The sequence below is a fragment of the Solenopsis invicta genome, chromosome 5, assembly GCF_016802725.1.
Source record: "Solenopsis invicta isolate M01_SB chromosome 5, UNIL_Sinv_3.0, whole genome shotgun sequence".
Lineage (NCBI taxonomy): Eukaryota > Metazoa > Arthropoda > Insecta > Hymenoptera > Formicidae > Solenopsis > Solenopsis invicta.
Window position 1 is genome coordinate 19,171,214 of NC_052668.1, and position 20,925 is coordinate 19,192,138.

General features: G+C 38.6%; 1 protein-coding gene across 1 annotated transcript in view; it reads right to left on the reverse strand.

Annotated features, from left to right (window-relative positions):
* The window catches only part of LOC105205688 (guanine nucleotide-binding protein G(s) subunit alpha), a 39,443-nt gene extending 19,649 nt beyond the window's left edge, over positions 1 to 19,794 (reverse strand). The window contains exons 1-5 of the mRNA XM_011175158.3: positions 19,298 to 19,794; positions 14,393 to 14,465; positions 12,465 to 12,519; positions 11,025 to 11,144; positions 1,389 to 1,486 (exon numbers count right to left, since the gene is read on the reverse strand). Of these exons, the coding sequence (XP_011173460.1) occupies positions 1,389 to 1,486; positions 11,025 to 11,144; positions 12,465 to 12,519; positions 14,393 to 14,465; positions 19,298 to 19,436 (485 nt within the window). The 5' untranslated portion in view covers positions 19,437 to 19,794. The remainder of the gene's footprint in view (positions 1 to 1,388; positions 1,487 to 11,024; positions 11,145 to 12,464; positions 12,520 to 14,392; positions 14,466 to 19,297) is intronic.
* Positions 19,795 to 20,925: the final 1,131 nt, after the last annotated feature.

Consider the following 20,925-nt stretch of genomic DNA (forward strand, 5'->3'; position numbering starts at 1 on the left):
CGTTCCTTTTTCTCTTATACGTAAAAAGATCTGGTACAATGACCTTCGCGTTTAAAATACTAAAGCTATTGCATTCGATCGGCCCCTCGTTTAGTTCTCGTCCGTCAGACACACTCGCTATCGTAATCTCATCGAATTACGCGATGCCGCTTTATGTAACCAAGTCAATGCTCGTATCATCGAATTAGCGTACAAAAAAGCTCGAGGTTGTGTCAATTTGTCTCTGGATAAACGAGTGGCCCCTATTAAAGTGATTACCTCGTTAAGGCATTGTCTCCATTGGCATTAAATCGGTGTCACAAGTCTATAAATACACGTGCGCATGTTACATCTATATACAAATATAGATTTTTCTTGTTTTTTTCCTAATGATTACAATAAATTTATTCACACGAGTGAAAATGGAAAGAATTAACAAAAAAATGGAGATACTCGTACGTTATCAAACGATAAGATAAAGTAAAAGATCAAGTTGTGTTTGTTAAGGATGTATTAGCTCTTTTTAAAATAAGGAAAAAAATTATAAATTGTTCTGTTTCATTTCAAAGTAATACAAAAAATTTGACAGCAACTTTCTATCTGAATCAAAAATTCTTAAATGTGTTCTGAATCTAGAAATAAATTTACAAATAATGACACAAAAATATGAATTTTTTATAAAGTATTTCAAGTACTCAAGACGATTTATGTAAAGTTTAATTGTGACGCAAAGATTAATTATTCTGTAAATAAATAAAATTTACGTACATATTTATTTACAAAATAAGTAAGATTAAAATCGCGATAAAATTTTACATACGTAATCTTAAATACGTAAAGTTCTTATTCTTAAAAAATTGAAATTTTTGTATTACAATAATAAAAAATAACAAATAAAGTAAATAAAGTATAAAAATGTATCGTTTAAAAAAAATAAAAATAGTTGCAAACATTTTCGTACGTGTATAGTTTAAGTACAAATATTAACGCATTTATAAAAGTGGGTGTGATACATTTTTAAACGAGAGAGTCATTCTAAAAAAAGATCTCGCACGTCCAATGGATGACAGATCCGCGATGGTATTATCGACGTTGTAAGCGTTATCTCAGCGGATTTCTTATCGTGCCCATGATATCACCCTCCCGTGGCAGATTACAATAATCGCGCCTTGTATTCTTTATACTTCGGAAGATCCAACGATTGTCGAATCGACGGGCGAAAGTTAATACGAAAAACGCATCGTATTAATTCTGACATATACGCATCCGAATGGACTGGCAACGACACGACATCAACGCGGTCCATTGAAAACGATGTCGGTTGTGTGTTATTTTAAACATCTCGCGGCTCAACTCCGAACGTTACTGCCAAACTCTTTCGCGTAAATGTGTAGAATAAAACGACTTACTATTTGGCGCAATCGATGAGTTGATACTCATTACTCCTCTCGAAGCTCTGCTGAACGCCTCGATCCTTCCAAAGTGTTTCGACGATTTCGTAGAATTCCTGAAAACAGAACAATTGACCAACTGATTAAATTCGATTTACGCCTTTGGGAATCGTTTCGAGAAAGAAACCTGTTCATCCCAGAGTACGTGATCGTTTCTGATCGAGAAGGAAGAAGCGACATCGTAGATTTGAATCACGAAATTAGGAATTATACATTTCTAAATCTTTTAGAATTCTGTACACTGAAAGAGAGAGAAAAAGAAAAGTGTCTGATAATTTGTGACTATAATTAGTAAAATAATTATAGCTGGGAGCTCTATTTTTATATTATTGCTATAACGTTAATAATAATAACCTTATGTTTATCTACTAATTGTGAAAAAATCCCACTATAAATTATGACAATTTCAAACTATATAAAATATAAAAAGATATATAGATGATAAAAATAAAATAAACATTTTTGTGTAGTTAGTAACAATTCCAGGATTCCCAGGATTAAAACAATTATAAATATATAACTGGCTGTGATGAAAATAATTATGAATTGTATTACAGTGTCATGTTAAATTATGAGAATTATAACCATTTTTTTTCTCATATTATGTTAAGGCGGTGCAATGGATGAGCAACCCACGAATGATTCTCGATTGCGATTCCGTCGGCGAATTGAACGGTACGAGCCTCGCAATATAGTACCTATTCGCGTATATTTATAGTGCATTTATCGCCGTCTTTATTGCACAGAATCGCCCGGCCGTTGTAATGTTTAATGTTTAATTCGTCGTTAACTCGCTGTGGAAAAATGTGCTGCCCGCAAAGTTTGCGACACTGAAAAATGATGAAGCTTAACACGCACATACACGTACACGTAAGGAATGCGTAACAGAGCAACAAACACTGTTTAAATCAACCGCAAGGATCATTTAATCTTCGCCCCGTAATTTATCATGAATATTCAGAGAAATGGTTTGACTGTAAAAGGAATTCACATTTCGACTTCACGTGACTAAAAAAGTCAGGAAACATTTGCAAATTGAAAATACAGTTGCAAGAGTTGCGATATATTTTTATCATCCTTATAAGCTTCTTTGATGACTCAATTATTTAAATCCCTAGAATTCCCTGTTTTATAACGAATTAATGGACTTTATTCTCTTTCTTCCACTGAGATAAAAAATGGCTGCAAATACCATAATTTAAAATTATTTTTAGTGTCAGTTATACATTAATAGCTGATTTAACCACGTTCATTATAGCTATTAGTTATTTTTATTTAAACAATAAGCAAATATTTAAAAAATAGTTATATTTATTTTTAATTCTAATCGTATTGACTGCATAAAAATGTTGATTTTATTAATATTTAAAATTATTATTTATAGAAAAATGTTATTATAACTAAAACTTAAACGTAAGGCTATTATTATTAATATCATAACAGCAATTATAGCAGCTCCCACAATTCGTGGACCCTGCCCAACCGTTCGATACGCGCACAGTTTTCGTTTCTCGGCGGTCGAGAAATTGAGAGCACCGTGTGCGTGATTATCGACTCGCTCAAGTCCTCACTCACCGAAAATTGAACATTTCTCACTCTCGAGTATTGAACGTTTTCTAAAACCGCGACGAGTTCAGTTTCTCGCTCGTAGCTCCCGATGGAATCTGGCGCGAATCGCGACAGACGGCCAGTCTTCCTCGCTTTTCTGGCTAAGAAGGAGCACCGGGATCACGCGTCATCCGGGTGACCCGTGTCTAAGTTCGAAGCAAACAGCGTGAAAACTCGAAACGGGAAACAATTTTGAAAATTGAATGCTCCGACCAAAAAACCTTCGTTACCTATGATTTACTTGTAAACGCGCAGAGAGAGAGAGAGAGAGAGAGAGAGAGAAAGAGCATGTCACGGCGAAAGAAATGAATAAGATATGAAATACAATAATTAAAATACAGTGTCGCGCTATGCAAATTATATATACGGCGATTGGCCGAAACTTAATGACACGAATATAATAAATAGCGCAAACGTGCCTGAACAGTAGCAATAGCTATAAAAACGAAGCTCTTAACTATAATTATTTTTTCATGCAATTATAGTCACAAATACCAAACACATTTTTTTCTCAGTATTTGCTGAGTCACAATACCAAAAATTTGTACTCATTCTATTATGACGCATTCCATGGTCGCGGTGTAAACCATGCGTTCGGTAGTTAAAATCGTGATTTGAATGTTACGTAAATAATGGAGGCCACAAGGCTACATACTTCACGTTACTGGCGTACGATGTCGGGCGTATTAATAATTTAGATATTATTGTGTCGGAAAACTTGGTTTTCTCACATGCGTGGGCGGTTTTGTAGAAGGTTGGTACTTTGGTCGCGGGTTCCCGTGACGTAATACCTTTGATAGTCTCGAAAGTTATGATGGAACGGTGTGGGACGGAATTCTTGTTCAGCGAGAAATTATTATGCGAAGATTCGTTCGCGATACGACGTCAAATATTTTAATTTCTCATATGTAAAATAATTTTTAGTATAACTTTTATTTTATCAAACGTTGCGTATATAAGATACTTGAGCCGAATAAAACGTAGCCGAGGGGGAATTCACAACCCAAAATTTTGTACACCAATGCCGATTTTTGGCATTGCTGTAAAACACTGCCGACATTTTTGTACACTGCCGACAATGCTTATTGTTAGTCAATGCCTACAATGCCGTCAATCCTATATTAAAATTAAGGCAATGCCATGCAATTATGAACACTACCGCGTGCCCATTATCATACGCCAATGCCTGCACAAGAATTCTAAAGCTTTCCCGAAGTATTCAAAAATTTTTGTGCTCAACCCCATGATCGAAAAATCGACTCTGAAGTGAGCTCACCACTCCCCAACCACTGACGACAATGCCGTCAATATTATAGGTCACTGCTTACTTTTTTCGGCAGTCCACTGCCGAAATTTTGTACACCAATGCCGGCTGTGAATTTCCCCTCGAACGTAGCACTAAATGAGGCGCCCACTTTTAAATTTATCACTTAAAAATTCGTTTTATATCTAAACAATATATAATTAAACGGTGTGTCATAGAAAGTAGATAAAGAAAGCCTGGGAAATTAAAACCGGCAGTAACACGTTTATTTAGTGCAACAAAAACTTGTGACAAAGTGGGTAAATAAGCCGTTTTTATAAAAATTTGCTACAAAGTTTTTAAGTACATTATTTTATAGTTTATTACAGCATATTATAATATTATTCAACTTCCTAACTACAGGAAAAAAAAATATACATATCAATTTTTTGGAATATATATACTTTTTCATAAATAATATACTTATTAATTGACTTATTAATGAGACTTATTTATACGTTTATACTTATTTATTGTTATGGCCATTTGTTTGTTATGTGCGTAATTTGCAACAGAGGATAACAATTTTCAACAATGATAAATTTCGAGAAACTAAAATTGTCCTCGATTGGCCCAGAATTTCTAAAAATTAAAATTAATTACAGACCAAATTAAAAATAATTGCAATGTTCAACAGTAGGGCATGCGCTAAGGGAACTTTGATTTTGTGATTAATAAGCATTTTAAAAGTAATGTGGAAGATAATGTCTTTCATTATTTTCAATTTATTCTTGATTCAGGTCTTATTAAAAACACAAACGTTTAACAAGACCCAATGTTAGAGTTTAAAAAATTTCTTTTATTTGTTGAGTAACAAATGTTCTATATGAAAGATAATTTTATTTTTGCGTGATTGTAACAAACATTTTATCCTCACTTAGTTTACTCCAATATCTTCATAAATAGAATTTCTATAAAAAAAAAATAAGTTAAGTGGGTCTTATTATTCGGTTCAGGTACCTTGTTTAAGTTAAATATAATTTCGAGCTCTTTTTTTCTCCCACAAGTCTGGAAGAGACAAACTTGATCAGAACGTACGTAAACTGGCCGATACAGTAAATGTTATTTGATAAGCATTCCGTTAATAGCAACGGTACTTAAAAGTTAAGAATTTCTCGCGATCAATGACGCGCTCTTATAAACGGTGCGAATTAAAAGTTGCCGAGTAACCGTGATGCAAGCATGCCAGTCCGCGTGCATAAATCAATGTCGAAACAGCGTAAAGTATTATTAATTATTTGAGCATTCATGCAGCTGCATCGTGTTCTATCGCGCAATGATATTCCTGGCGAAATATACAAATATGCACGGATTGCGAAACAGAAGTTTATGCAGTCCGCAGTTCGTCCGTGCGTCTAAGGCCCTTTTTCTCACGGCCAAAATTTCCTCGGCAATTAATCATTAACGCAAATAATTTTTAACGGCGCGCGGCGTATCAACAAATTGAATCTCAATTCGAAATAAATACGTATCGCTTTCGTATTAAGAGAATTATTTCGTAAAATGGCGCGATAATATTGATTATCGCGTCGGATAATAATTACATTTCCGACGATAACGATAATACTTAATTATCGTGGAAAACGTATAATGTCTCGAAAATCGAACGATCGAACGTTCTGTCGCGTATGATGGGTCAGTCGTAGCGAAGTCGCGAAAATTTTCCAAATAGACTTATATGTGTTTTCCGAAAGCCGCAACGGAATTCTCTGGCGGCGTAATTGACAAGCGTTGTAGTCGCACATGTGCCCTTTCTCGTCGCTTTAAGTGTCGCGGCGAACTTGGACAGGACACGTTCTCTCACGCGACAGCGGAAGTCCATCCCGGGTGTTGTCACGAACGGCGCGCGGCTGCAAATCACGCAACAGTCGCGACGACCGGCCGGCACGACCGGGGTGTGTGCTTGGCAATAACGACGACGGTTATATTAATAAATTCTCCTGTCGATGCTATTTCCACGCTTCCACGATCGATGGACGGACGGCATCGTCGATCCGTCGTTCGCAGCGCGAAGGAAGGATCGCTGCCGTGTCTCCGCCTATTACCGCGATTATACACGTACTAATAATTTCGTCCAAACGCGTCATCCTCTCTCGCTAAAGCCGCCCTAAACGCCGCCGCAGAATACCCGGCTAAAAATACGGGGACACGTATACGCGTGTTGTAAAATTTGTGATAGCGTGCGGATAAAAGCCCCGAGGGCGACCCTCGCAGATTGAATGTAAATCGTTTAAACGCGCGAGAATGTGAGTGGGTCACTCCTTTTAACGGAGGTGCCTACTTTCAAAGGTGCCAACGTTCGAGAAAGACCTTTTTTTTTCACATTTTTTTTCGCAGCATCTGTCATTTTTTCATAAATTTTCTTAACGTTTTGAGAAATATCCTATACATTCTTAAGTAGGTACGTACTACATCTACACGGGTCAATGCGGGACTTGACTCTGCAAAGTTTTTTGCGAAAGAAATGAAAAGAGATAGAGAAATCGTGTTTATTCCATTTTCAAAATCATACTTTGCTCCATTTGAATTTTAAAATTTATATATAAAATATATAAAATAGCGTTGCGACTGAAGTTTAGAGCTAAATCATATTTCTTTCCAACGGCGTTTATGATGGACCACCGGTTGCTCTCATCGGAAAGCAAAGTAATACGAACTTTACAAGATTGAAACTTGAAACATTTAGTGCTCGACGTTGCCGTTTTTCGAAATGTTGCTGTTGAACAAAATGACAGCTGGTCAAAGTCAACATAGCGGTTGTTCACTGTAAATTTTGCTCGGGTTTTTTGCTGCGATAAAAAAACTAAGCATCGTAAAAAAAATTTTCCGTGAATCACTAATTTTTAGTGTCTACAAAAAGTAAATAAAACTGCCAGGCGATAGGTCGGGACGTCTTCGAGATACAATGTTCACGCGTTTTTAATGAAACCATTGTTGTTTATGAAAACTGGGCGCCATTTTATATTATTATTTAATAAAATTAAAATGTCAGATATATAAAAATATGATCTTTATAATGGAACAAACACGACTTATCAATCTCTCCATTTTTCTACAAAAAAAATCCCAAAATTTTCCTCGTTTTGGACTCCGTCTGAGTGTACGTTGTCTCTTTATTTGAAATATTCAATATTTATATTTAATTTAGTATTTATTATCCTGCATCCTCTCGCGTTTACTTTATTGTACAACGACTTTCTGAAGTAACGTATATACAGATTCGTTCGCGTTTGCCTCTCTCGTAAAAAGTGGACTTATCCAAGTGGAAGTATTTCGAAGTTTTAATTATTTCACGTATTCGAGTATCAAAATTCTTTAATTACAACTTTTAGCATTGTTCTCGCATCATTATTTGCAAGTTAGTACGAGCCGATTATACTAATAATTTAAGAACAAATATAGAATCACTGACCATCTGTTTCGGGCCTGTGCTGAAATTAGGACTAAGATTTTCTAAAAATAAATTTTCACGAAACATCCTCGCCTCCTCCTTCTCTTGCATATATATATATATGTGGAGAGCTAAATGACAGTGACAAATTAAACGCAAATCGTAGAACACCGGTAAAATTCGCGAGAAGCAATCGGGACAGCGCCGAAGCAAGGCACATTGCCTTGTGTTTTTAGACACGGAAATAGCGCCGGTGATCAGTTACGATATTTATTCTTTTATAATTAGCAGAATAAACGATAAAAGTATTTCTACAGAGAGTTATGCAAGAGAGCGCACTTTTTATTTAAAAACTTGAAAAAAAATAAAATTTTCTCAATTTCATTAATCTCCTCGAATTCCGAAGCTCCTTCAATTTGTTACCTTGCCTGACGTAATAGCCTGAAAGTAATCGGCCGGAAACACTCGAGCGTTCCCGCTTCAACGATATAAACGCAGAAAGAATAATTTTGCTGAAATACAGATCTAAAAATAATTATGTTGAACCATTTAAAAAATTATCAGATGTTTAACTTGGTTACTAAAGTGTCAAAACTGTTTGCAGCATCATTATCATTAGCATTGAGAGTGCCCTGCAAAATTATTTTCATGGCCCGACATAAAATTATTTCCTGATCTGTACCTAGCTCAGTTTTTAAATGTTATAAAATTGTTCTTTCTGTGAACGTAATGTCTTGTGGATAATTGTAAATATTGCGCAAATCACGAGATAAGGGATGTAGAAAATTTCTTAAAACGTTAAGAAATTAAAAAAAATTACAGATTGTTTCATATTGCATTTGAAAGTAGTAGAAAAAATTTTTTTTGGCAGCAGCGATTTTTTACCTGAATAAAGTTATTTCAATAAGAAGTAGACATGTGTTCTAATAAAAATATAATTAATAATAAAATATTTTAAAAAATCTGATTTTGAAAATTTTAGTACTTCAAGTATTCTAGATGATTTATGTAAAATTTTATTACGATACAGAAATCAGTTTTGTAAACAAAATTTATTTATTTGCAAAATAAATAAACAAACAATCGCAATTAAACTTCGCACAAATCATCTTGAATACTTGAAGTACTTACACCAAAAAAATTGCAATTTTTCTTAATGTTGTAAAAAAATAATTTAATTTTTAATAAGAGTACATACATTAAATAAACTATAAAAATATAATCTTATTCACACAACTTTCATATGTATATAGTTTATTTAAAGTATTAAAATTAAATACATTTACAAATTCTATTTATTTTGTAATAACCGTACGAAACATCCTTAACGCGATGTGGATTCAAGAGCCACGAATCAGCATTCGATGCGAGGCGATTTAATTCAATTAATCCGTATGCATCACCGACCAACGGCGAATGCAGCCACGTGCAACAAATAGAGGAGGAGGAGGAGGAGGAGGAGGAGGAGAGGAGAGGGAGGACCACTCTCTGGCGTTTGTTGGCAAAGATGATGCACCGTACACGCGTAACGCGCGCCGCACGTATGTACGTCGCGACGTCGGTCGTCGCGCTGAATGACGCAAAACTCGCGGATTATTTCGTCGCGGCGACTTTATTTCGAGAACGCCGTTCTCGCGCGCGCTTCTTTTTTCTCCCGCGACATCTCATCCATCTCATCCGCGAGCGCAGAATCTCCGGGATAATTTCAATCAGGAAAATGATTTCTGGGTGTGGAGCACTTCATTCAAACGTCTACGATCACGAATCACGAGGCAGCACCGCACGTGGCAAATTCAGCCGTTGATTTATAAGTGCGGGTTTAACGCTGCAACTACGTAGATCAATCGATTAATTAATTAGCTCCGTCACATGAAACTCCTACTTTACTCGATCGTAAAACTGTCTCGGCGCGTCCCACTCGACAAATATATGTAAATCGCGCGTAAATCCTTTACCGGCTTTGCAGGGTCGTCCCTTATCGAAGACTCGGCAGCGAAATCCCTTAGAAGAGAATCCCTTACAGAGAATTCGCATCGATCGACGTAAATTCCCGTTACATACGAGTATAATGATCGCATGAATTTGCGAGGCACACAATTGAGAGATATCGTGTGTACGTACATACGGATGTACGTACGTACGTGAGAAATGGCGCAGCACGTCGTAGTACAGGACACTATATAGGCGCGCTACATGTGCGGTGGCTGTGTAAACATTGTAAACACTGATCGTGCCACGCAGTGGTTCTCACGTGAAGAGTCCGTATCTCGTATATGTACATACGCTGCGTAGCTCATGTCGCTGCGTGCCTCGTTAATCCGCAGATGCGCGTCCGCTGCCTCCACCGGTTTAACGAGACGCGAAGAAATGTCGTCGCGATGATCGTTAAGTAAATTTCGTCGCCCATTACGCCACGCGTATCATCGTTACACGCGGGCCTGCGTTTGCTCGCGCTAAACGACATCGAGTAATCGCGAGGAGTTGCTCAACTATTCCAAGATGAGTTTGTAACGCGTTACGCGCAACAAAACAATCACCACGGATCGCTAAAATAGGCGATACTTATTTTTTATAAAAAATATGTATAAAATAAATTCCAAAAACTTATTTCAAATAATAAATACTAAATATTTTATTTTAAATATGCATTTTAAAGAAAGTTATTTTAAACATACGACTTTAGGTTTAAAACGTATGTATAAGTGTATGATATTTAAATTAAAATGGTTATTTAATTTTTATTATTTTAAATAACTTTTTATGATCTATTTCTTATTTTCTACTTTAAATAGAAAAGAGAAAGAAATTCTTTAATTCTAAATAAGTATTTTAAATAAATTTTTGCAGCTGGTTAACTTTGATTGGATTTAGCTTTCTTTATTTTATTTAAAATATTTATTCAGAATTAAATAATTTCTTGTTTTTCTATTTAAAATAGGAAATGAGAAACAGATCATAAGTTATTTAAAATAATTAGTACTAAATAATTACTTATTTTATTTTCAATAATGTTATTTTAAGTACGTCTGATCTTTGCCTAGCACATACATTAAGGGGAAAAAAATATTAAACAACTTATCATTTCATTTTCGTGCGTTGCAAAAATTATCAACTTCGTAAAATCCATTGATAATTCCGTACTAAATCCTTACGGTATTTCTCGGCGGTGGGAAGGCCGATGAGTTATCTTCGCGCGAGCGTGAAGGTGAAATCCGCGACTCATTTCGCGCGTGGGGGGAAAGTACAATACGTCGCAACGTGCAAAACGCAAAACGGACTATGGTTGACTCACCGAAGGATAATCGAAGTCTGGGGAAGACGAGACTTCTAGGACATACTCCATTCTGCTCTGGTTCGACGGGTCCCCCAGCGTAACGGGCGGTGTTAACGTACTCATCGCAGTGGTTATCGTCTGCAAAAGAGAGAAACGATGTGTCTCTTTTATCTTTCACCGCTAAAGGAAATGTTGATTATCTTCTCCAAATGTTTCTTCGGCAAATACAAACGTTAGGACAATTTAAATGTTCTCATATGAATAGTTACTGATATAATCTGTTGTAAAAATAAAATATTATTTTTTACATCATCTGTTTATTCAACAACCGTCCACATTATCCTTCTGTAACCGTCTATATTATATGTACGTATCCACATTCACACGTGCATTGTTGTTCCAAAAATCATATGTACAAAAAAACCAGTGTCAAACATTAACATTAATTGAAATTAATATATTCTATTTAACAATCATTCTGATGTAAGCAAGAAATTATGTTCTTACTTGTACATGATTCAATCTTTTCTAAAAAATTTGATAATCTTAAATTTCAGTAAAATTATTTCAATATCATAATAGTCATCTACAAAGCGCAATGTGATTGTCTTGATAATAATAGTATTAAAAAATTCAAATTCTTGACTTGAAGACTGTTTTTATCTTTCGATATTTTTTCCTTCTAACTTATAAAAATTGCTACTGAATAAAGAAAATATACTTTTCTCAATAAAATATATAAAACTGTACAAAATGTCTTCAAGCAAATAACGTCTGTTTAATGTTACATCATAAAAGTATTTTCAACGTAAAAGTTTTTACTGCGTATAATTAGAGAGAATTATCGATTAATACCGATGAGAGATATTGCGAACTAAATATTCTTAAAAAAAATCACATCTGTAACATTCGCGCGTAGAGTCACCTTCATTTTTTATCACGACTACTGGTTCACCGTAATTGTTATCATGGTAGGTAATTACTAATTACTTCGTGAGAATTCTGTATGCAAGAAATCAGTGGAAGTAACGCCGTTTGCGTCAACGCAACGTACGGAAGTGATTACATTTTGCCTGGAGGGCGAAACAGAACCGTGCGTCGTTGAACACGAGGTTGAATGACAAACCGGTGACAATGCTTCTGCAGCTAGATTTGATATCGCAAATTTGCGTGTCACGTAACGATTATATCGCGTGTTATTTCGAGCACAAGAATTTATATACCTTTAGTGTAACTTGGTACACGGGAGTGAATGCGGAATCCGTGATGCAACATTGACGAGAATTCGATTACCAAGTGCATCATCAAGGAAAACAAAAAAAAAAGAGTACAAAGTAAAAAAGACAATATCTCGAAATAAAATAAAATTGTAATTTTGCTCTGCCGTTTGATTGTAATTTTTATATAATAAACATTAAATTCTTCATGAGAAAAAGATGTGAGATAATATCTACTTACCAAAATGGCGTCCCTAATATTCTTCTTAATATCTTCGATCTTTTGCCGCTTTTCCCTGCGAACACAAGAATACGTGAGACGTTAGTATTGTTAGAAACCCGGCGCCAAATCATTGTCGAGCGCGTAATTAAATGTGATTAACATTTATATTGCGATGAACAAATGCGTTTTGTACAGACGCAGTAACGTAAGAGTAAATCGAGCGGTCGACCGGTAATAATGATCAAGCTGAATGAAACGATAGCGCAGACCGTGTGCTCCTTTTTATCGGTATTTTCATCCCAATTCGATAATTTTAGCGCGGCCACGCGTTTAAAAGAACTCGCTGGAGAACTCATGGCCGATCAATAATGCGTATTTCTGGAACTGTCCGTTTTGTAAGATTCCGACGAATCCTGCTGTTCCACACTGAGGGAAAAAGTTATTAACTTGACTCAATTTTTCAACCTGATTAAATTTCTTCAGTCCAACTATTTATGTATTTAATTTATAAATACATGAAATAATTAAACTTCAGTTTAACTAAATATATATTTACCTTAAAAATATAAATACTCAAACTGAAATTTAATCAAGTTGTAATTTGACTAAATTTTTCAATTTGGTTAAATTTCTCAAGTTAAATTAAATTTTTTTCAATCCAAACATTTATATATTTAATTTAAATACACAAATACTCCAATTGAAAAAATTTTGTCAAGTTAACAATTCTTTTTCTCAATGTGCCGGCATTCGTACAGGAAAATACACAAATTATTGAGTTGTACGAAAGAGAGCAAAGTTCCTTGGAGACATTCTACCCGCGTTCTACCGCGAATTAGCGGAAGTTCGAGGAAATCCAAGTAAAATAAAATATACGATAATCGTAACGAGATGATATCGCAGATTAACGATCTAGAAAAAAGGAATAAATGCGGAATAAATCGCATAAAAATAATAAGCAGAGAGAGAGAGAGAGAGAGAAGGAGAGAGACGCGATTGTATCGAGAAAAAAGAGAAATCATCCATCCAGAACAGCGCTGGATAAAAAAAAATTGAAACGAATCTCGTCGAAACGAGAATAGCGTTGAACGATGAAATATAGCGGAGGTTATCCCAAAAGAATACATTTCAAAGGTAGATATCGTACAATTGTAATGGAACGTTGAGAAAAGTGAAGATAGTGGCGCGAATGAATAACGCGGCGAGTGCATCGCATATATTTGGAAAGTAGTAAAGGAAGTAGTAATAGCGAATCACACAATATCAGCCACGTGTTGATATCGCTGACACGGCGCGTCGCCGCGTCGCGCGTTGGCCCGAACCGGTTACGGAATGAATCATTCGCGGGATGAGTTAAAAAATTAATCGCGCCGCGAATTTGCAATTCGGTCTCTCGCGGACGATTCTCCAGATTCGATTCAAGTCGGGAAAAAAAAAGAGTCCCGGGAAGGAGGATCGAGGCGTCGCCACAAATAGAGAGGAACTGTAGGAAATAGCACTGGCGCGGCGGTCTCGGCCGTATTTTTGCGGTTCGCCCCTCTCGGAAATCTCGTCTCTCTTTCGAGTTAAACCGAGAATTTTACGATGAGAGAGAGAGAGAGAGAGAGAGAGAGAGAGAGAGAGAGAGAGGGACAAAATTCAATGAACGTGTCGCGCACGGCGCGGCGCGGCCTTGCGTTTCGTAAACGGCTTGCGTGAGTACGATCGCATTCCGCTGACATTTAATTGTAATGCGAGCCTCGCGATGAAAAGCCCCACGGAAACAAAGGAGAGATTACGGCCCTCCTTTAATGGGTTAACGACACATCGCGTCGGATTGGAACAGACGGGACGAACCGAGAGTAAGCGAACGGCCAATCGATGAGACGCGACGCGGCGCGGCGCGGGCGCGACGTCGACGCGACCGATCGGCGCACGCGTTTACCATTTTTAAAAATAAAACTTACGCTTCGCTGAAACCATTGACGTGCAGTATCCTCATCTGTTTGACGATCGTGCTCTTGCCAGACTCTCCCGCTCCTGAAACAGGCCAAAAATCGTCCAACGTTAATTTCCCTGAGATGTTGTCGCCGCCAGCCACTCGGCCCACGCGCATTAAAAAAAAAAAAATTATATCTCGTGGAGCACAAAATTCAGATTTCACCAGTATAGCTATCGATCGTCCGTGATAAGGCATCGCGGGTTTAACGACACATCGCAGACGCACGACGAGAAGGTGCGCCAAGTTTACGCGCCACTTTTGCGCAGATTCGCTCCGGATTAACCCTTACACACTGAGAGAAATATTAATCAAACGTTAGTTAAATAGTGATAAAGTGAATTTTGTAGTTGCTAGGTACCAAGAACTTGGTTACATTTGACAAATCATTTGAGAAGTTAAAAGTAATTGTTTAGTAACTGTAACTATAAAATTCATTTGTTCACTATTTAACTAAACGTTTGGTCTACTTCAAATATTTCTTTCAGTGCGGTACAATTAACCTTTCAATGTTTTTTTTTTGTCGCTTTTCTAGTCCGGGTCACTGGTACCCTGATAATGTTTCTGAAAAGATTTTTGGGTTCTAAAAAAATTAGATAAAAATTCTGGTATTCTCTTCAAACATTTCAAGACACAATTTCACGCAGCCAGAGAAAAATTATGTTTAAATTGATGAAATTGTTTGTGAGAAATAAAAATTTATTCGATTTCAAGAAGTGAACGTTACCAGCCCTTTTTAAAGGTAAATAATTTGTTTAATTTAAACAAATAATTAATTAATTCAAGATACTAATAGAAATGTAAGAAATAACTTAATTGTTCTAGTTTTAAAAATATATTCCTTTTATTAAAAAAAAAAAAAATGATTTGCACAACCATTTTTTTAATTTTAATAAAAGAAACAACTAAAATATTTCCTCAAATTAAAGAAACTTTTCTTTAACCGTATGGCAATGTACAAATTTCTTTGAATCAAACGTATATTTTTTTATTCAAGGAAACCTTTCTCTGGATGCAATTGTTTGATTCGAAACGTTATACACTTTTTTGTACATTTCTGAATTTAAGGCAAAATTATTCAAAATTGAAAATTCCCCTGGATCTTGAAATCCCCGATTGGATAACGGAGAGTTAATATGAAAAATGGTAACTTACTTAACATGAATAGTTTTGTGTGTCTGACCTATTTTTTTTTTTACTTAATTAAAGTCATTCAAATAGTCTCTAAAAACTCACACTTTTAAGTTTCTAGAACAAATGTCTGTGTTTTGGAACGAATGTAGTATAATTTAATTGCTAGGTAGAAATCGATCGAACACACGAAATATGTTTGTAAGGGCTAAAAGTTCAGCTGTAGAATGAACAGGGACGATTTCCGAGTGATATGTGGGATCGTGACCTGGATCGCAATGGGGTTAATTAAACCGCCCTTTTGATCTCCCCTACGCCAGCCGCGAGCGAAATATTGAGTCTTTTTAATTTTCCGCAATTAAACGTAATTTGAAAATATCATATCAACATTATTCATACTCGTGCTCCCACGTGCAACGCACACATTCTACTCATTTTATATAAAATCATCGCCCGCATGTTACCCTCCACATTAAATATTATCAACTCTCCTCCTCCTCCTCCTCCTCTCTCTCTCTCTCTCTCTCTCTCTCTCTCTTTCTCGTAAAGAACTCGCAAATCGAGTGAACGATAAGTTCGCGAAGGTTTAATCCGAGAAAATCTTGTAATTCTCGGTAGCGCTAATTGCGTCGTCCCCAGTTAGAAAAGCCCGATTAAGTAAATCATGAGATAAAGTGTACTTGGCAAATGTGTATTACGAGGAACGAAAGCAGCTGCATCTAATTCGTATAATGCCGCCGGCCGTACCACTGGACATTTAATTTTACGTAGACGCCAGATGCGACGCGTTCAATCGTTTATGCTGGGCTTTAGGTTTTTTTCCTACGATTCCCGCGTGCACGATGACACGGGAGGAAAAAAAGGAAAGAGAGGTCGAATCGGCCGCGGGTTTCGCGTGGTCGTAACGACACGCGAGGAGGAAACAATAGGAGGCGACAGCTGTTGCTCCGACCATTCGTCCATCGCCCGCGCCGCCGTCGACGACGACGACGATGACGACGCATTCGCATCGAATTAGAACGACGACCTACATAAACGCCGGATAATAGGAAGGCGATTGTGAACGGGGCGCCGGGTTAAACGTCGCTCTAAATAGGCGCGTTGTGTCAATGTTTTTCGCACGCACGCATCGGCTTGGAAAATGGAATTGAACCGTGAAATGGAGTAGAGAGAGAGAGAGAGAGAGAGAGAGAGAGAGAAATCTGAGAAAAAATCTTCAGCAATCAGAAAGTAATCAGAAACGTAGATTAATTTACAATATGCTTGCCATAAATATGAACATTAAGTGCGCAAAGGGGAGATTATATTAATATAAGAGTAAAAGGTTATCCTAAACCAATAGCGTACATCAGAGAAACGAGAAGCAAAAAAAAAGAGGAAAGTTTATTATTTGAAAAAAGCTTCGATGAAAGAGAACAAAATCTGAAACAGTAAAAATGTATCGGAAAAAAATACCGTTCCGAAATAACAGAATGGAAAATAAAAACTCGTGTGGTTCTAGCGAACATTTGTATCGATAGTAGTGAGCGCTATAAAACCCGATGAGAAACGACTTTGATAAAATGATACTGTAATTCTCGCTAAAATGTGCTCACAAGCCTAAAAATCATCGAAGAAGAGAAAAGAGGAACATTCGATATGGAATTTTTCTTTTATTATCCGCTCCGTTTGGTGAGTAATCGTTTACCTTCCTGTGGTATTTTATATATTGACGCTAAAAAAAGTTTGCTAATAATCAAGCCTAGATGATAGTTACTAGGCTTCGGTGAAATAATTTCAATTAAATATTTGTTAATATATATAGGTTAATATAATAAATATTTAAAAATATTTAGTAACTATTTGATGCCGTTTACAATTGAGGAAAAAGTCCAAGTATTAGCAAGCAAACGTTACTTATGACATTTTTTCGATATTTGTTAGTTAATAGAAATATATTTTTTTATCGATTGGTTTGTCTGCTAAAAATAAAATTTTATTTCGTCGTATTTAAATAAAGATTTATTTCAATAAAATAAATTTATATCCTTCAAATAAATTTGAAAGCATCTTTCTTCTCAGCGTAAGTAATCAATTGGTTACTATTACTATGTTGGTTATATAATTATTAAATATTAATACAATTATTAAACAATAATATATAATTGAACTATCAATATAATTATTAAATATTAAATATTTAGGTACATTACTTAAACATTTCATTAAAATTATTTCACCAAAGCTTGTTTATTATTACTACACTCTGTTCTTCAGTATATTAATTAAGTTTTGTCGTCATTTTCAAACTGTACAGTCCTTGTATCACGCCTTGCAATCAACTGATAAATTTAGATTTTTGAGGCCTAGGCACCCAAGCATCTCTCGTTATACTTAAAAAAAAAAAAAAAAAAAAAAAAAATCGTTTCGGAAAAACTGAAATACTTAGTCCCATATGTCAACTAAATATTTAGTTGGTTTAATTAATTTTTTGATGAAAAAATTTAAATGGTTGACACGAATAAACTATACCTTCTCCTTGCAACTAAATAACTGTTGAATCAGACCAACGTTTAGCTGATCATATTAGACTACATTTTTTTTTCAATAAATTTTTTTTCTCAGTGTATGTGCTGCGAAGAACTTGAGAATTATCGCTGTTAATCTTGATTTTGCTGATGATAGAATTTGAATCTGAACGTCCAATGTAATTTCAAATGTAACAAACTTGTAATATTTTTAACTTAATCCTTCGTGGTTCAACGTTTTTTTCATTACCTTTTTATTCCAACTAGATCACTGCCTCATAGTTTTTTTGAGAGCTTTGGGCTCTAAAAAATCTAAAAAAATTCTGATACACTCTTTCAACGTTCCAGAATACATCTTCACAATTGTTTGACCCAAAATTTTTTCACTTATTTTGTACGTGTTTGAATTTGAGGCAAAATAATTCAAAATTGTAAATTCGCTTGGGCATTTAAATCCCTCGTTGGACCACGCACAGAGAATTGAATAATGCATTGAGACTCGAATTTGACTCTCGTCAGAGAGAGACTCTCGACCCTTTCGTTCCTATCGTCTTCGAAAAGAGAGATTTATCCAGTTACACAGCGATTAACGACATAATAGAAGCACAATAGAACTTTGAGTTACAGGTAAGAGGTAAAAGAGTAGAAGAGAGAGACATATAGATATACGTGTATATAGAAAGAGAGAAAGTGGGAGGAGAAGGGTGAAAGAGACGAGGATCGAAAGCGACGAAAAGGGTACAAACACGAGGCGGTCGCTGGATATACTGTATTATTCGTGGGTGCCTGTTCGTACGATAATCGATAAAATTGAATTACGCGCCGCTGAACATCGCGATAGCAGCCGGCCGGTCGACCGGTCGACCGGTCGACCGGTCGACCGGTCGACCGGTCGACCGGTCGACCGGTCGGTCGGTCGGTCGGTCGGTCGGCTCACCCCCGGCTTCGCGGAGGCGCTCTTTGTCCGAAACCGACAATCACCGACGGCCATCAGGGGGGGAGGAAGGAAGAGAGCAGGGGAGGGCCTGGCCGATATTTAACGCGTCCTCGGTTCACGAGAACGAGAGCGACCGCGGGATACGAAGAGAAATCCCTTCGAGGGGCGCGCGCGCACACGCGAGCCCCCTCTCGCTCTCGATTTCTACCTCGTGGTGCGGTTTAATTAAAAGAAAGAAAAAAAAAAAAAAAACTTGCGCTGTAGTGAATTAAATTTCCGGGTCAGTGGTCACACTCACCGAGCAGGAGTAGCCTGTGGGTGGCCCGGTAGACCTGTTTGTCCTTTTGCAACTGCCTGGTGATGGCGTCGGATCGTCTCTTCTGATTTTTGCTTTCATCCTGGCTTTGCTTGCTACTCTGGCTGCCGAAACACCCCATGACACACCAGGGGAAGGAGACGCGCGGCGGCTCGCCCTCACCGTTTCTCCCTTCCACGTCTAACGGTCCCACCACGACGGGCCCACTGGCACGATCACAACTCTCTCGGGGCGTCGTCGTCGTCGTCGCGTAGACGGCGGTGGCGGTGGCGGAGTTGAGCGAGAGATAGGACGACCGGGACACGGATGGGGACGGACGACGACGGCTGCTCGCGACGGCGGCGATCGAGTTGGTCGCCGCGCGAACGCCGGCGTCGGCGGCCGCGACGACGACGACGTTAACGTCGTCGTCGTCGTCGTCGTTCGTTGTCTGCTACGACTGCTGCTGTCGCTGCTGCTGTCGCGCCGCCGCTGCAGCTGCTGCTGCTGCCGCCGCCGCATCGCCGAAGCCGCTATCGCTGCGCGCTGCTGCTGCTGCTGCTGCTGCTGCTGCTGGTGGTGGTGGTGCTGGTGCTGGTGCTGCTGGGTCCACCCGCGTTCGCGTTCGAAAAGCGGCCCGAATCCCGCCGCCGCCGCGGAACTACGCGCGCTACACTCGCTCCCGTTCCGCGATTCCCGCCGTCCGCCGTCCGCCTCCGGTTCCGCCGTTCCGTTCGTCTCGGTTCGTCACTCTATCGGCTGTCTCTCGTTCACCCTCCCGCACGCCGCCCTCTGGCGCGCGCGCTCGCGCTCGCGCTCGCGCTTCCTCGCCCGATCGACGTCTCTCTCGCTCTCTCTCTCTCTCTCTCTCCTTCTCCCTCTCCTTCTCTTTTTCTCCGCTACAGTGACGACCGGCGATGGCTCTCGTTCCTGTCAAAGGCAACTTCTCTCGCTCTATTTCTCGCCGCCTTTTCTCGCGTTTCTTCCCTTCGATCCTCTCTTTCCCGTCGTCGTTTATTCTCCGCGACGGCGACGACGACGACGACGACGACGACGACGACGACGACGGCGACGGCGGCGGCAGCGACGGTGACGGTAGCGGTAGCGGCGACGAGTCGACGACGACGACGTCGACGACGATGGTGACAACGGCGACGACCACGAAGGCGACCGTTCCGCGCTTCGCCGTCTGTCCGACGTGTTACGCACGCGGGGCACACTCACGAGCACACTTCACGACAGCATCAATCACTGGCGGCCTCCAGCACTGGCCGCGAAACCATAACCACCACACGCACCCACTAGACTCGGCGCTGCTCCGCGCTGCTCCGCGCTCCGCTCGCCGGGCGACTGAGAGAGGTGAGGACGGTGAGGTGCCCTGCTGTGCTGTGTGTCTTGTCGCGCTCACTCGCTCCCTCTTCCTCCCTCTAACCCTCTTCCCTCACGCGCTGTGTGTGTGTATATGTGTGTGTGAGTGTGTGCGCGCCGATCAACCTCTCTCGCTCGCTCACGTCGAAGCGAGAGAGAGAGACAGAGAGTGCGGGGAGGGGCGCAAGGAGAGGGGATAGAACGACGACGACGACGACGACGACGACGACGACGACGACGATGACGACGACGACAACGACGAT